At 41.3% G+C, this 16,951-nt stretch overlaps 1 protein-coding gene across 8 annotated transcripts in view; it reads left to right on the forward strand.

Annotated features, from left to right (window-relative positions):
- The window catches only part of NALCN (sodium leak channel, non-selective), a 640,650-nt gene that overhangs the window by 222,109 nt on the left and 401,590 nt on the right, over positions 1–16,951 (forward strand). For all 8 annotated transcript variants that reach the window (XM_068267982.1, XM_068267985.1, XM_068267987.1 and 5 more), the window contains 2 exons: positions 3,413–3,555; positions 3,649–3,753. In XM_068267982.1, the coding sequence (XP_068124083.1) occupies positions 3,413–3,555; positions 3,649–3,753 (248 nt within the window). The remainder of the gene's footprint in view (positions 1–3,412; positions 3,556–3,648; positions 3,754–16,951) is intronic.

A 16,951-nucleotide genomic window follows, 5' to 3' on the forward strand; every position in this document is an offset into this window, starting at 1 on the left:
CTTATGGCTGTAGCTCTGCCTCAATCAGGAAGTGCTCCCCGGGCACCTCGGAGGGGATTTGGGGGTATTAACACCTAGATTTGCAGCGGGATAGTGGCAGTTTAGCTGGGCTTATGGGTCTTAACATGAATACAGGTTATAAAAGACACTTTAGAATCACTTCAGATTCTCTTTAAAAGGAAAACAAGAGTTTGCTTTCTAAAAAATCTAGAAAGCAAACTCTTGTTTCCCTTAGTATTTTAGTAAGGGGGCTTTTAGAACCATTGTAGCCCCTCACACACTCCAATGAATTCTGGTTCACCATGAGCTTACTGGTTAGTCTGTACCTCTCGGTGTTACAAGCCCTATTCCATAGAGCCAAATTAATCCATGCCATGCACTGATGAGGATCAAACAATCTGAAACAGTCTGTATGCATGTTGGACTATTATGGCTCTGTACAAATTAACAAGCAGAACTCACTCCAACCTGAATTATTGCAAATTCTTTCTGTTTTAAGAAAGCAACCTCTTGTTTTCCTTAGTATTTTAGTAAGGGGGCTTTTAGGACCATTGTAGCCCCTCACACACTCCAATGAGTTCTGGTTCACCATGAGCTTGCTGGTTAGTCTGTACCTCTTTAAAAGGAAGCATCCATATCCCTCTGTTTAGGTTCCCTTTAAATCATAGAAACCAGAATCTCAACACAGATGGCCGCCAATATGTTTGTGCCTCCCATACTATTTGCAGGCTATTTTTTTTGTATTACAATTTTTATATTGTTTAACTTGCGTAATGCATATGACTCAGTGACCTTAGTTTTCATATATAGTTGAATTTAAAGTGAACCTGAGATGAGAGGTATATGGAGGTTGCCATATTTATTTCCTTTTAAACAATACCAGTTGCCTGGCAACCCTGTTGATCTATTTAGCCACAGTAGTGTCTGAATTAAGGTAGCCATACATCTAGTGATGATGGGCATATTCAACCAAGTGGCAAATCTCTCTATTTAATGGAATACGATTAGAGAGACCTGTCGGCTGTCCGTACACTGCAGGTCGCTTCCCGATCAATTTCATGCTGAAATTGCATTGTCGATCGGGCATGCACTTGGCAGCAGCGATTTTCATCCGATTCTATAATAATTATTAAATCAGATGGTGAATCGGCCACCAAGTCGATAGGTGTATGGGGAACGCTTTACTAGAAACAAGCATGCAGCTAATCTTGTCAGTTCTGACAATATTGTCAGAAACACCTGATCTACATATGCTTGTTCAGGGTTTATGGCTGAAAGTGTTAGAGGCAGAGGATCAGCAGGATAGCCAGGCAACTGGTATTGTTTCAAAGTAAATAAATATGACAGCCTCCATATACCTCTCACCTCGGGTTCACTTTCGAGAAACTTTACTGAATATAACTTAATTAATAGAATTGCTTATTTTTTACAATATTACTTTAGACATTATTTAATCAGTGATTGCCCACTGTAAAATTTTTCCTTACCGTGATTTACATTCCTAAATTTAGCACCAGTGGTGACATCATACTGCTGACTAGGTGCAACACTACAGAATGTTTGTTTGTTGTGTATTCTAAAGTTAGTAGAAACAATACCTGGCCTCCCAGAGTGCACTGGGAGAAAGAGGATTTGTGACATTATAGCCTAGGCTAATCATCACTAGAAGGGCAGTATTACATACTGTACCAATATACAGCAATATATAGAGAACGGAAAAGTTTCTGATGCAGAAACCTGGATAATTAATGTTAAACCCTGAATATCCTGAATAATTTAGTACAATCTTCTATGTGTCATTGTTGTGCCTCTTTAACCACTTCAGCCTACAATGTTGTTCACCTTATGCATCCGAGCAACTTTCACCTCCCATTCATAATTCAATAACTTCACCACTACTTATCACTCTGAAATGATCTATATCTTGTTTTTTTCGCCACCATTTAGGCTTTCTTTGGGTGGTACATTTTGCTAAGAATTATTTTATTCTAAATCCATTTTAACAGAAAGATTAAGAAAGAAATTTAAAAAAGTAATTATTTCTCAGTTTTTGGCCATTATAGTTTGAAATGAATACATGCTACCGTAATTAAAACCCATGTATTTTATTTGCCCATTTGTCCCGGTTATTACACCATTTAAATTATGTCCCTATCACAATGTATGGCACCAATATTTTATTTGGAAATTAAGGTGCATTTTTCAATTTGCGTCCATCACTATTTACAAGCTTATAATTAAAACAATTATAGTAATATACTCTCTTGACATGCATATTAAAAAAGTTCAGACCCTTAGGTAACTATTTATGTTGTTTTTTTTGTATTGTAATTTTTTTTTTATTATTACAAATTTTATTTGAGTAAGTTTTGGTGTGGGAGGTAAACAGTTAATTTTAAATGTAATAATATGTGTTTATTTACTAAAACAAATGTATGTGGATGTAGTTTTACTATTTGGCCACAAGATGGCCACAGTAAAAAAAAAATGTTGTCCTGGAAGTGAACGCTCTTGCTTCCAGGAACCATAAAGAGGACGGGATTTTTTTTTGTGCAGAAAGACCATGGCCTCTGCTAAGAGGCTGTCGTTTTTTCTGCCAGGGACTTAGATCAATGTTCCCATTCATTGATCTCGGGGCTAATGGAAGGCAGTGGGAGCACACGTGATCATGCGCCCGGTGCAGCAGCAGCAGGGCACACTATCTGGACGGATATATACGTCCAGATTGACCTAAGTGGTTAAAGTGGACCTGAACTCTTGCACAGGACAGAAGGAAATCAGAGAGAAATGCACCCTGTATGTATTTAGAGAGTTTAGCCTTTCTAATTCCCCCTCATCTGTGAACTGTAAGTTGATTTTTCAGTTGTGTCGGCTCAGCAATATTCTCTGCCATAGCAGAGCAGCTAATTTGTAAACACAGGATGTTAACAATATGTCTGCTTCCATGAAAGCAGGACGTAGATACACTGCAGATTTATTGCAGGATTTATATCAGCTTTAATAAAGATGTTTTTCTTTAACGGGTTATTATGCTGTTGTGTATCTTTTAAAGCTGAGAGTAAATTCTGAGTTCAGGTCTGCTTTAAAATAGTTGAAATAAAAAGGGTTTTGGAAGGCGTTAATAGAGTAGAGGCACATTTCAGAAAACATTTCTTACTATATGGTGATTTTCTTTCTGCAGTCTTTTAACATCAGGATTTTAAGGTATCTTTTCTTGATCCTTCAGAAGTAAAGTTAAAACTCTGTGGTTCTCCACCATATGTTTATGAAACAGTGCATTGAATTACTTATCTTGCTTCTGACTCATAATGCATGATTCTTTGAAAGGAAAATGCATTAGTACATTGTATCCTAGATACCACATCTAGAAATCTGAAGGTCTCTCTCTCTCTCTCTCTCTCTCTTTTTACAGGAACAAGCATATTTACTGTATATGAAGCTGCATCTCAGGAAGGATGGGTTTTCCTTATGTACAGAGCAATTGACAGTTTCCCCAGATGGCGCTCTTATTTCTATTTTATTACTCTCATTTTCTTCCTTGCTTGGCTTGTGAAGGTACTGAATATTATAGTGTCTGGAATGTGCCCATCTTTTAAAATTAGCCTTAAGTAAAAGCTCACCTTAACGCTGACAAATGATGTTTTGCAGAATGTCTTCATTGCTGTGATTATTGAGACTTTTGCTGAAATCCGAGTGCAGTTCCAACAGATGTGGGGTTCACGTAGCAGCACAACCTCAACTGCCACAACCACGGTAAAATATATGGAGCAGATTTTACTTTTCACTTTGTGGTATTGTTTTTCATACTCATGCGGAAATTATACGACATGCAGTTAATGTGCTCCCGCCTCTTGGAATAGCTGTCTTGATTCAGACTTTTTGCACTGTGTGGCGGTGGATGCTGTCACTGTATTTTTTGAAGGATAAGTGAACTTATAAAACCTTCCCTTTACCAGCAGCATTTGCATAGCTGCCAAATGCCCAGAATAGATCCTCATACATTTTGCTGTAGTACAGTAGTAGTCCATGTGCCAGGTGTTGTATACATTTGATTTTATTATGTTTAAATAAAACGGATAGTTTGGGGTCCCCCTTCTAAGGCCTCCTTAACCCCTATTCCCCTATGCAAACTGGTAATGCCAGAACTCGTAGTCCGGACCATGTTGTCCTGAGCTATACCAGCAGCCCACATGGTACTTAATATGGTGGACTGTAAGAGAGGAGTGGCAAAGCCTTCCCCTCTCCCCCCTTCATGCTCAGGTAGGTACCCCATGCTTGTGGATGTAGGCTTCAGGTGGAATCGGGTAGAAAACGTTTTAAGATCAAGGGGGCCCAGATGTCCGCCCCCAGATGAAATGGGTATATGGGTACTCATTTCCACAAAGGTTTAAAGCCAGAATGTAGGAAAAAGTAATTTAATAATCTTAATTAACAATAAATACTTACCTTTAATTAATGATTCCACACAAGTATCATTTCCACCCTGATTAAAGCCCTCAGACAAGTGCCTGCACCTTTTGCACTCCTGACACTAAATGCCGTAATTTTCCTTTACAGGCAGGATGTCAGCAGCCTATGCCCATATATGGACAGTAACATTATCTAGATGGCTGACTGGGATCTCCCGGTCCCTGGTAGCCATGCTAGGGCTAGGTTTATAACATTTAGCATTTTTCAACATAAATGAAGAATCCAGGGGACCTGGGCAAAGGGATGCCTACCTTATCTAGTGGATGTCTGCCAACATATCATTTTTGCTAGACAAGTCCAATCAAAATACCTTTTGCCATTAAAGAAATGACAAAATGACAAAATTCTGATCAGTTCGTTGAGAAAATAATTTCCCCCAAAGATGGATCAGGGATCCAAAGTAAAAATCTATTTGCTTTGAATTAGCCTAATCCACTTCAAATTCCAGTTCAGGCCATGTTAATTGTCTCCTCATCAATTACATTTTTCTTATATTAATTTACAGTAAATGATTTCACACAGTAAAATACCCTTTAAACTCACATCAAGCAAGGAAATACTCCAAATATGTTTAAAATTGCTTTTGTACCTACTTTTTAAATTTTTAGATGCTAAAGGTATTTTGTAAATGTAACCTGATATCCTGGATGAAAACTCAAAAGACATGTTAAAGTGTAACTTAAATCAAAACAAAGTGAAGAGATAAACAATTGTGTCTATACACCTACTCCTAAAAATGACTTTTAAATACCCCACAGTTGTATGTTTTGTTTTTTTAAAACTTTAAAAAAAGCAGATTTATTGTTTTGTCTCAGCTGAATGTAACAGTCTTTCTGGGTGTCAGTGTGCTCAAATATATGAACTGTTTTATCTATCCTCTCCTGGCAGAGAATTGGGCTTCCTAGAGAAAAGTATTTTATGGCTGTAATTACTTATCAGTAGTTTGACTGGATCCCAACTGGAGAAAAAACTGTCAGTTGCATAGCTGACGATTAAGGGCCGGTTCACATTACAAACGCGGATGGCCACGCATGCGGAACGCAACGCGTACGAACGCACACCATCCGCGTTTGTATGCGTTGCGTGGCTGATCCCATCACTGAAAAGTGAATGGGACAGCCGCACGTTTTTGCTAAATCTGCGTGCAGCATGCGTTCCCGGACCGCACTGGTCCGGAACGCATGCAGTCTGAACATCAGACAGTGCACTCTATGCACTGTCTGATGTCGTGCGTGTCGGCCTCCTGCACGCGTTTCCAAAACGCGGCTGGAAACGCGTGCAGTCTGAACGGGCCCTTACTCTTTTAGGCAGAGAAAGAATAAAAGCACCACAGCATATGTATTTGTATGCTTGGCACCGTATATACACATGTCTATCTCATCATGTCACATGTCACTTAAGCGTCCCTTAATTAAATAGATATATAAATCCTGAGTTAAGGCAGATAACAGAGATGTGTACAATATTCATCCTGGGATTTCTCACTTAGGGAAGTTGCATTGGAACTGGAGATATTTAGATGTAATTTGGTAACTTTATACTATGATTCTACTTCTCCTATAACACCACTTAAAAATAATGTTAATTTAGTCATCTACTATGGAAAAGGTACAACGATAATGAATCACCTTGGTATATAAAGCCAATAAGAACCATCTATTGTGTCATTGTCTTTTGTCTAGGAAGAGTTTTCTTGTTTTGAATTTGAATCCAGAAGCCTCGGGACGCACTGCAGATAGGGAGGTAGCTCTATTCTCCAGCTCTTGCTCTAGGGTAGCTTTGAAGGAAAATTGAAAAGATCTTTGCAAGACACAGAGTTGGTAAAATGCTTTTTGCAACATGTCAGATTTTGCTCGGCAAGACATTTGCTTAAGGTCAGATGATCTGAAACACTGTCCCTTGTGGTCCTATGTGTCAATTTAGTTTACCATCACACAGCTGATTTATTGTAAAGCTCACAGTCATGTTAATGCCAGCAAAACAAACTTTTATCAGAGGTGGTTCAGAGTATGCGTATTCAGTTGCTCTTAGATGCTTACTATATGTGATATAATGGTGTGATTGTTATATTGCACAATAGTGGAGATTAAACCAATCCCCAGTTAGCAGAGACTCAAGCAGATCAGAAGATACAGAAGATATAGAAAGGTGATACATTCAAAATTATGATTTGCAGATCTCCCTAAATATTTTTAAAATAAATTTTGTCAGTTTTCTGATCATTTGAGAAACAGAACTATGGAATAGCAATTTGCCTCACTGCCTTGCATATAAGACATTATAAAATGTATATAAGGCCTGCAGTAGTGTTGTGCGAACAGTGTTCGCCACTGTTCGGGTTCTGCAGAACATCACCCTGTTCGGGGGATGTTCGAGTTCGGCCGAACACCTGATGGTGTTCGGCCAAACTGTTCGGCCATATGGCCGAACTAAGAGCGCATGGCCGAACGTTACCCGAACGTTCGGCTAGCGCTGTGATTGGCCGAACGGGTCACGTGTAGTGTTGGGCGAACATCTAGATGTTCGGGTTCGGGCCGAACATGGCCGCGATGTTCGGGTGTTCGAGCCGAACTCCGAACATAATGGAAGTCAATGGGGACCCGAACTTTCGTGCTTTGTAAAGCCTCCTTATATGCTACATACCCCAAATTTACAGGGTATGTGCACCTTGGGAGTGGGTACAAGAGGAAAAAAAATTTAGCAAAAAGTGCTTATAGTTTTTGAGAAAATCGATTTTAAAGTTTCAAAGGGAAAACTGTCTTTTAGATGCGGGAAATGTCTGTTTTCTTTGCACAGGTAACATGCTTTTTGTCGGCATGCAGTCATAAATGTAATACATATAAGAGGTTCCAGGAAAAGGGACCGGTAACGCTAACCCAGCAGCAGCACACGTGATGGAACAGGAGGAGGGTGGCGCAGGAGGAGAAGGCCACGCTTTGAGACACAACAACCCAGGCCTTGCATGAGGACAAGAAGCGTGCGGATAGCAATTTGCGTTTTGTCGCCATGCAGTCATAAATGTAATACAGATGAGAGGTTCAATAAACAAGGACCGGAAACGCTAACCCATCACAGATGTTCATTGTTCATGTTACTTGGTTGGGGTCCGGGAGTGTTGCGTAGTCGTTTCCAATCCAGGATTGATTCATTTTAATTTGAGTCAGACGGTCTGCATTTTCTGTGGAGAGGCGGATACGCCGATCTGTGACGATGCCTCCGGCAGCACTGAAACAGCGTTCCGACATAACGCTGGCTGCCGGGCAAGCCAGCACCTCTATTGCGTACATTGCCAGTTTGTGCCAGGTGTCTAGCTTCGATACCCAATAGTTGAAGGGTGCAGATGGATTGTTCAACACAGCTATGCCATCTGACATGTAGTCCTTGACCATCTTCTCCAGGCGATCGGTGTTGGAGGTGGATCTGCACGCTTGCTGTTCTGTGTGCTGCTGCATGGGTGTCAGAAAATTTTCCCACTCCAAGGACACTGCCGATACCATTCCCTTTTGGGCACTAGCTGCGGCTTGTGTTGTTTGCTGCCCTCCTGGTCGTCCTGGGTTTGCGGAAGTCAGTCTGTCGGCGTACAACTGGCTAGAGGAGGGGGAGGATGTCAATCTCTTCTTTAAAGTCTCCACAAGGGCCTGCTGGTATTCTTTCATTTTGACCTGTCGGACTCTTTCTTCAAGCAGTTTTGGAACATTGTGTTTGTACCGTGGATCCAGAAGGGTATAAACCCAGTAATTGGTGTTGTCCAGAATGCGCACAATGCGTGGGTCGCGTTCAATGCAGTCCTAGGCCGAAGAGGTCATAGCCTGGGGTCACAAAAACCTGTTTATTTGGGCTATTTCAATGGTAGTGATGGTGACGTACATAAATCTCAGCCATGGCCGTTAGCAACGTCTGAATTTCACGAAATGTCTCATGCAGGTAGAAGACATATTGTTAGACTTGGATTCCAAAGATGGGGTCCCTACATCTCTGCAAACCAGAGTTACAGGGGTCCAAAATTGGTAAAATCCCTCATAGACTTTCATTGCCTCCCTATTTCACTTTCCAAAATCTCACATCTTTTCAAAGGGCAATGGCTCAGCAGTACCAAATTTTCTAGCATTGTAGGGACCCTTAGGGGGAACATGACTGGTGAGTTTCGGGCCCCTAGGCCAAAGAGGTCATAGCCTAGGGTCACAAAAACCTGTTTATTTGGGCTATTTCAATGGTAGTGATGGTGACGTACATAAATCTCAGCCATGGCCGTTAGCAACGTCTGAATTTCACGAAATGTCTCATGCAGGTAGAAGACATATTGTTAGACTTGGATTCCAAAGATGGGGTCCCTACATCTCTGCAAACCAGAGTTACAGGGGTCCAAAATTGGTAAAATCCCTCATAGACTTTCATTGCCTCCCTATTTCACTTTCCAAAATCTCACATCTTTTCAAAGGGCAATGGCTCAGCAGTACCAAATTTTCTAGCATTGTAGGGACCCTTAGGGGGAACATGACTGGTGAGTTTCGGGCCCCTAGGCCAAAGAGGTCATTGCCTAGGGTCACAAAAACCTGTTTATTTGGGCTATTTCAATGGTAGTGATGGTGACGTACATAAATCTCAGCCATGGCCGTTAGCAACGTCTGAATTTCACGAAATGTCTCATGCAGGTAGAAGACATATTGTTAGACTTGGATTCCAAAGATGGGGTCCCTACATCTCTGCAAACCAGAGTTACAGGGGTCCAAAATTGGTAAAATCCCCCATAGACTTTCATTGCCTCCCTATTTCACTTTCCAAAATCTCACATCTTTTCAAAGGGCAATGGCTCAGCAGTACCACATTTTCTAGCATTGTAGGGACCCTTAGGGGGAACATGACTGGTGAGTTTCGGGCCCCTAGGCCAAAGAGGTCATAGCCTAGGGTCACAAAAACCTGTTTATTTGGGCTATTTCAATGGTAGTGATGGTGACGTACATAAATCTCAGCCATGGCCGTTAGCAACGTCTGAATTTCACGAAATGTCTCATGCAGGTAGAAGACATATTGTTAGACTTGGATTCCAAAGATGGGGTCCCTACATCTCTGCAAACCAGAGTTACAGGGGTCCAAAATTGGTAAAATCCCCCATAGACTTTCATTGCCTCCCTATTTCACTTTCCAAAATCTCACATCTTTTCAAAGGGCAATGGCTCAGCAGTACCAAATTTTCTAGCATTGTAGGGACCCTTAGGGGGAACATGACTGGTGAGTTTCGGGCCCCTAGGCCAAAGAGGTCATAGCCTAGGGTCACAAAAACCTGTTTATTTGGGCTATTTCAATGGTAGTGATGGTGACGTACATAAATCTCAGCTATGGCCGTTAGCAACGTCTGAATTTCACGAAATGTCTCATGCAGGTAGAAGACATATTGTTAGACTTGGATTCCAAAGATGGGGTCCCTACATCTCTGCAAACCAGAGTTACAGGGGTCCAAAATTGGTAAAATCCCCCATAGACTTTCATTGCCTCCCTATTTCACTTTCCAAAATCTCACATCTTTTCAAAGGGCAATGGCTCAGCAGTACCAAATTTTCTAGCATTGTAGGGACCCTTAGGGGGATCATGACTGATGAGTTTTGCCACTGCTGAGCCATTGCCCTTTGAAATGGTGTGAGATTTTGGAACGGTAAATAGTAGACCCAATGAAAGCCTATGGGGGATTTTACCAATTTTGGACCCCTGTAACTCTGGTTTGCAGAGATGTAGGGACCCCATCTTTGGAATCCAAGTCTAACAATATGTCTTCTACCTGCATGAGACATTTCGTGAAATTCAGACGTTGCTAACGGCCATAGCTGAGATTTATGTACGTCACCATCACTACCATTGAAATAGCCCAAATAAACAGGTTTTTGTGACCCTAGGCTATGACCTCTTTGGCCTAGGGGCCCGAAACTCACCAGTCATGTTCCCCCTAAGGGTCCCTACAATGCTAGAAAATGTGGTACTGCTGAGCCATTGCCCTTTGAAAAGATGTGAGATTTTGGAAAGTGAAATAGGGAGGCAATGAAAGTCTATGGGGGATTTTACCAATTTTGGACCCCTGTAACTCTGGTTTGCAGAGATGTAGGGACCCCATCTTTGGAATCCAAGTCTAACAATATGTCTTCTACCTGCATGAGACATTTCGTGAAATTCAGACGTTGCTAACGGCCATAGCTGAGATTTATGTACGTCACCATCACTACCATTGAAATAGCCCAAATAAACAGGTTTTTGTGACCCTAGGCTATGACCTCTTTGGCCTAGGGGCCCGAAACTCACCAGTCATGTTCCCCCTAAGGGTCCCTACAATGCTAGAAAATTTGGTACTGCTGAGCCATTGCCCTTTGAAAAGATGTGAGATTTTGGAAAGTGAAATAGGGAGGCAATGAAAGTCTATGGGGGATTTTACCAATTTTGGACCCCTGTAACTCTGGTTTGCAGAGATGTAGGGACCCCATCTTTGGAATCCAAGTCTAACAATATGTCTTCTACCTGCATGAGACATTTCGTGAAATTCAGACGTTGCTAACGGCCATGGCTGAGATTTATGTTCGTCACCATCACTACCATTGAAATAGCCCAAATAAACAGGTTTTTGTGACCCTAGGCTATGACCTCTTCGGCCTAGGACTGCATTGAACGCGACCCACGCATTGTGCGCATTCTGGACAACACCAATTACTGGGTTTATACCCTTCTGGATCCACGGTACAAACACAATGTTCCAAAACTGCTTGAAGAAAGAGTCCGACAGGTCAAAATGGAAGAATACCAGCAGGCCCTTGTGGAGACTTTAAAGAGGAGATTGACATCCTCCCCCTCCTCTAGCCAGTTGTACGCCGACAGACTGACTTCCGCAAACCCAGGACGACCAGGATGGCAGCAAACAACACAAGCCGCAGCTAGTGCCCAAAAGGGAATGGTATCGGCAGTGTCCTTGGAGTGGGAACATTTCCTGACACCCATGCAGCAGCACACAGAACAGCAAGCGTGCAGATCCACCTCCAACACCGATCGCCTGGAGAAGATGGTCAAGGACTACATGTCAGATGGCATAGCTGTGTTGAACAATCCATCTGCACCCTTCAACTATTGGGTATCGAAGCTAGACACCTGGCACAAACTGGCAATGTACGCAATAGAGGTGCTGGCTTGCCCGGCACCCAGCGTTATGTCGGAACGCTGTTTTAGTGCTGCCGGAGGCATCGTCACAGATCGGCGTATCCGCCTCTCCACAGAAAATGCAGACCGTCTGACTCAAATTAAAATGAATCAATCCTGGATTGGAAACGACTACGCAACACTCCCGGACCCCAACCAAGTAACATGAACAATGAACATCTGTGATGGGTTAGCGTTTCCGGTCCCTGTTTATTGAACCTCTCATATGTATTAAATTTATGACTGCATGGCGACAAAACACAAATTGCTATCCGCATGCTTCTTGTCCTCATGCAAGGCCTGGGTTGTTGTGTCTCAAAGCGTGGCCTTCTCCTCCTGCGCCACCCTCCTCCTGTTCCATCACGTGTGCTGCTGCTGGGTTAGCGTTACTGGTCCCTTTTCCTGGAACCTCTTATATGTATTACATTTATGACTGCATGCCGACAAAAAGCATGTTACCTGTGCAAAGAAAACAGACATTTCCCGCATTTAAAAGACAGTTTTGCCTTTGAAACTTTAAAATCGATTTTCTCAAAAACTATAAGCTCTTTTTGCTAAAAAATTTTTTCCTCTTGTACCCACTCCCAAGGTGCACATACCCTGCAAATTTGGGGTATGTAGCATGTAAGGAAGCTTTACAAAGCACGAAAGTTTGGGTTCCCATTGACTTCCATTATGTTCGGAGTTCGGGTCGAACACCCGAACATCGCGGCGATGTTCGGCGAACGTTCGCGAACCCGAACATCTAGGTGTTCGCCCAACACTAGCCTGCAGCTGCTTTAAAGAAGTGTAGCCCTTGCACATTATTGGGCCTTTGAGTGGCATGAAATGGCTTTAAGGTAAACCTCCTCTGAATGACTTGAACACTAATGTTGGCACATGCATGGCTAAGACTATGATTGAACAACATAGAAGCCCCTCCATCTAGCATGCATCCATGTATATATCTAAATAAAACCACCAGGAGGGGATTATGACCTCTCAATACTATATAATATGAATATGTGCTTCTGAACCAACAACACATTTATAAGGTGTGTACTACATATAAACTATAATACACTAAAAGTACCAACTTCAATCTCAGTTCATAACGAAAAGTACAGCACAGTACAGTAGTATGTAACCCAATTACATACAATATTATTTATAATGTGGCATTTGGCATAGCAGCTGTGTTAATTAAGATTAGTGCTAAATGATCTGGTTTGATTATAATCAAAGAGTTAAATACCACAAAAAACATCTTTGTAAATGGTTATTTCACAAAATTGTATGTTACAATGGCTCTGGGTTTTCCAATACGTCTTCTATTAATTGTATGGTTGACAGTATGCTCATACACAGATTCTTAAATACAATGCAATACAATGTAGTCAAAATCAGGTACATAGTTTGTGTGTGCAATCCTAGGAATGTGCATGTTCCATAAATATTTGTAAATGTATATAGTGTTTTGTATTTTACATGAGAATAGGTACTGAATGGCAGGAGGAGCTACATTTTTTATAAGGGCCAGTTCACACAGCGATTGCGTAATGTGTACCACCACCCGCGGCACTCACTGTTAAAGTGCTGCCTATTCAAGTCAGTTTGCAGCAGTCTGTACCATCGTTTATCAACATTTGCGCGAACACCGAGTTGCAATCCCAGTTTTTACCATCATTTCAGATGACCCTGAAAGCAACATGCCACTTCCAGTGTCGATTGTGTGTCGTCTCTTTGTCCCCCTGTGGGGGTGAAAATGCTGCAAGCCACGAAAGCTGCTTGCAGAAAAGCATTTGACTGACACTCCGAGAGAAGCTCTTGTGAACCGGCCCTTTGGCTATCCTCACATTGGGGCATTCCTTACCTTGTAAAAACAGGTTTGCAATGCAATGAAGAGGGAAAGCACTAGGGGGTCCATGCACTAACCATCGGTAATATTGCCGTGCGCAGGCAGTGTACCACATGTTACGCTATTAGCACGACCCATGGTTCATGATTAATGCAAGCATTGCTACAGTATTGTGTATTATTCTATTTGCGTAATGTGCATTACCATAGTAACGCTCTCATTAACCATGTACCATGGGTCGTGCTAATAGCGTAACACACAGTACACTGCTGGCAATAGTGACTGTAATATTGCCGAAAGCTGCCTGTGCAAGGGAATATTGCTGGCAGTTAATGCATCAACCCCATGTGTGTTACATATGTGATGCGATGCATACAGTGAAGCATACATAGCCAATACACAGCCGATCCCCCACCACTATACCCAAATGGGGCTCAGCTAAACTATAGCCGAGCGCTACTAACTGTAGTCCCCGCACCACACTGCTGTTAGCCAGAGATTGTCAAATCATGTCAGATCAATAAAAATGTTGGCACATAGAGTTGCTTGCCCGGAGATCAATGAACGGGAACACACCCGTTCTTGATCTAAGTCCCTGCAGCAATGATGGGCTGCTTCCAGGAGAAGCTGCGCGATCATTGTGTAAGAAAAAACGTTTCCCATCCACACTACACTTCCTGTAAGCGTACTTACTACGCTTACAGGACCATTCACAAAAATTTACTGTGGCTATCTTGTGACCAAATAGTAAAACTACAGTCAAAAACATTTTTTATATACAAATACATATATTTTTACATATTAATTAACTCATTACTGCCCAATTGTTACCAATTTTTTTTTTGTAAAAAATAAAAAATTTACAATAAAAAAAAACATAAATAGTTACCTTATGGACTGAACTCTTTCAATATTTATGTCAAGAGAGTATAACACTGTTATTTTATAAATTATGGGCCTGCAATTAGGGATGGACACAAAAATGAAAAAATACACCTTTATTTTCAAATAAAATATTGGCGCCAAACATCGTGATAGGGACATAATTTAAATGGTATAATAACCAGGGCACATTGGCAAATAAATTACATGGATTTTAATTATGGTAGCATGCATTATTTAAAAACTATAATGGCCGAAAACTGAAAAATATTGATTTGTTTTCCAAATTTTGTCCTATTTTCCTATTAAAACACATTTAGAATAAAATCATTTTTGGCATAATGTCCCACCTAAAGAATGCCGAATTTGTGGCGAAAAAAACAAGGTATTGTTCATTTCATTGTGATAAGTAATGATAAAGTTATAGGCGAATTAATAGAAGGAGAGTTAAAAAGTGAAAATTGCTCGGATGCTGAAGGGGACTCTGGACTCTGAACTTTCCTTTACCGCCCACATCCAAGGTATTGCCAGATCCTGCAACTTCCACCTCCGCAACATCTCCAAGATCCGCTCCTACCTGTCCCCTGACACCACTAAACTCCTTATCCACGCCCTTGTCATCTCCCGCCTAGACTACTGCAATTCTCTTTTATCTGGCCTCCCCTCTAACCGTACTGACCCACTTAAATTGGTAATGAATGCGGCAGCCAGACTGATACATTCTTCTCACCGCAGCACCTCTACAACTCCGCTCTGTAAAGCACTACACTGGCTCCCCATCAGCTTTAGGATCAATTTCAAAATCCTGTGCTTTGCCTACAAATCAGTGCACAAGACCTGCCCAACCTACATCTCTGATCTGGTCCACAGGCACATACCAGCCCGCCCCCTCCGATCCTCCAATGACCTGCGCCTAGTCGCACCACGCATAACTCAGTCACACGCGCGATTGCAGGACTTCACCAGGGCTGCCCCTACTCTCTGGAACTCTCTCCCACCAGCCGTCAGACTCGCACCCACCTTTAATACCTTTACACAAGCTCTCAAGACTCACCTCTTCACGCTCGCATACCCCCCTACACCAGCACCATAATATGTTCTGTTAGACCCCCTCTCAAAAGACGCACCTGTTGTCTCCACCCCACCCTTTAGATTGTAAGCCTCCGGCAGGGCCCTCCTCCCTAACGTATCCAGCTTGATTATGCAATCTTACTCACAACCACCCCTCTTGTAGACTCGAACAGTCTCTATTTTGACCTATGACACTGTATTGTTATCAAATCATTTGCATGATCTTGTTTTGTTGTGAGTTTCCGTATGTTCTACCTGTATGTTAACCCATTTATCTATTGTGCAGCGCTGCGCAATATGTTGGCGCTTTATAAATACAATAAATAATAAAATAATAATAATAAGGGGTAAAACCCCTCAGTTGTGAAGTGGTTAAACACTCTGGGCCATATGCAATTCACTTTTTCACCTGAGTTTTCTCTTAGGTGATATTTTCACAACTTGTAATAAAATGCCTTTTAAGCCACCAGCAAGCAAGAAAATACTCAAAATGAACTTGATAGTACTTTTTCACCAACCTTTAGGTACTTTTTCAATTGTAAAATGCTCAAAATTTAGTTTAAAGAGAAGATGAAAAGTATCTCCTAGGAGATAACTCAGGTGAAAAAAATCAATTGCATATGGGCCTCTGGCTCATATGCAATTAACCATTTCACCTGAGTTTTCTCCAAGGAGATAATTTTTCATCTTCGATTTAAAATAACTTTCCAGTGCTTTTCAACTAAAAAAGTACCAAAAAGTAGGTGAAAAAGTGCTATCAAAATTATTTTGAGTATTTTCTCTCTTTCTGGTGGCTTAAAAGGCATTTTATTGACAAATTTGAAAATATCACCTAGGAGAAAGCTCAGGTGAAAAAGTGAAGTGCATATGGCCCTCTGGCTCTTATTCAATTCACCTTTTTGCCAACAGTTTCTCCTAGCAGATCATTTTTCATCTTCTGTTTTAAATAACTTTTGAGCACCCTGCAACTGAAAAGGTACCAAAAAGTAGGTGAAGAGTACTGTCAAAATTATTCAGAGCATGTTCTTCCTCATCATTGCTGGCTTAGAGAGCACTTTATTATGAAGCCGTGAAAATATCACGTAGGAGAAAACTTAGGAGAAAAGGGGGATTGAATATAGACCTCAGTGAGCAAAAATGTACTAAAAATAAGACAAGAAAATATTGATGTTAAGCACCAAAAAATTATTTTATAGATGAGGTGAACAATTGGTTAAGAGAAATCATTTGAGTAAGATGTGTGTCACTCAAATCTTATCTTTTACATTACCAAAGCTTTAGGTCACTTCATTGTATTTTACATTTAATACATCACCATTAGCATCTTGATCTTTATATCACATATTTTTTGTCCAGCATGTGTTCCATACTGACCAAAACATGACTTATTTTGCTATGAATGGAATGATTTGCCAAAAGGAGAAACCTCGATTTTCGAGTCTTAAATCCTGAAAACCTTGGATTAAAGTCTGAATATCTCTTCAATAAAACGGGCTTCAGAGCAATTTCAAAGGATGTGAA

Source organism: Hyperolius riggenbachi, chromosome 2 (assembly GCF_040937935.1).
Source record: "Hyperolius riggenbachi isolate aHypRig1 chromosome 2, aHypRig1.pri, whole genome shotgun sequence".
Lineage (NCBI taxonomy): Eukaryota > Metazoa > Chordata > Amphibia > Anura > Hyperoliidae > Hyperolius > Hyperolius riggenbachi.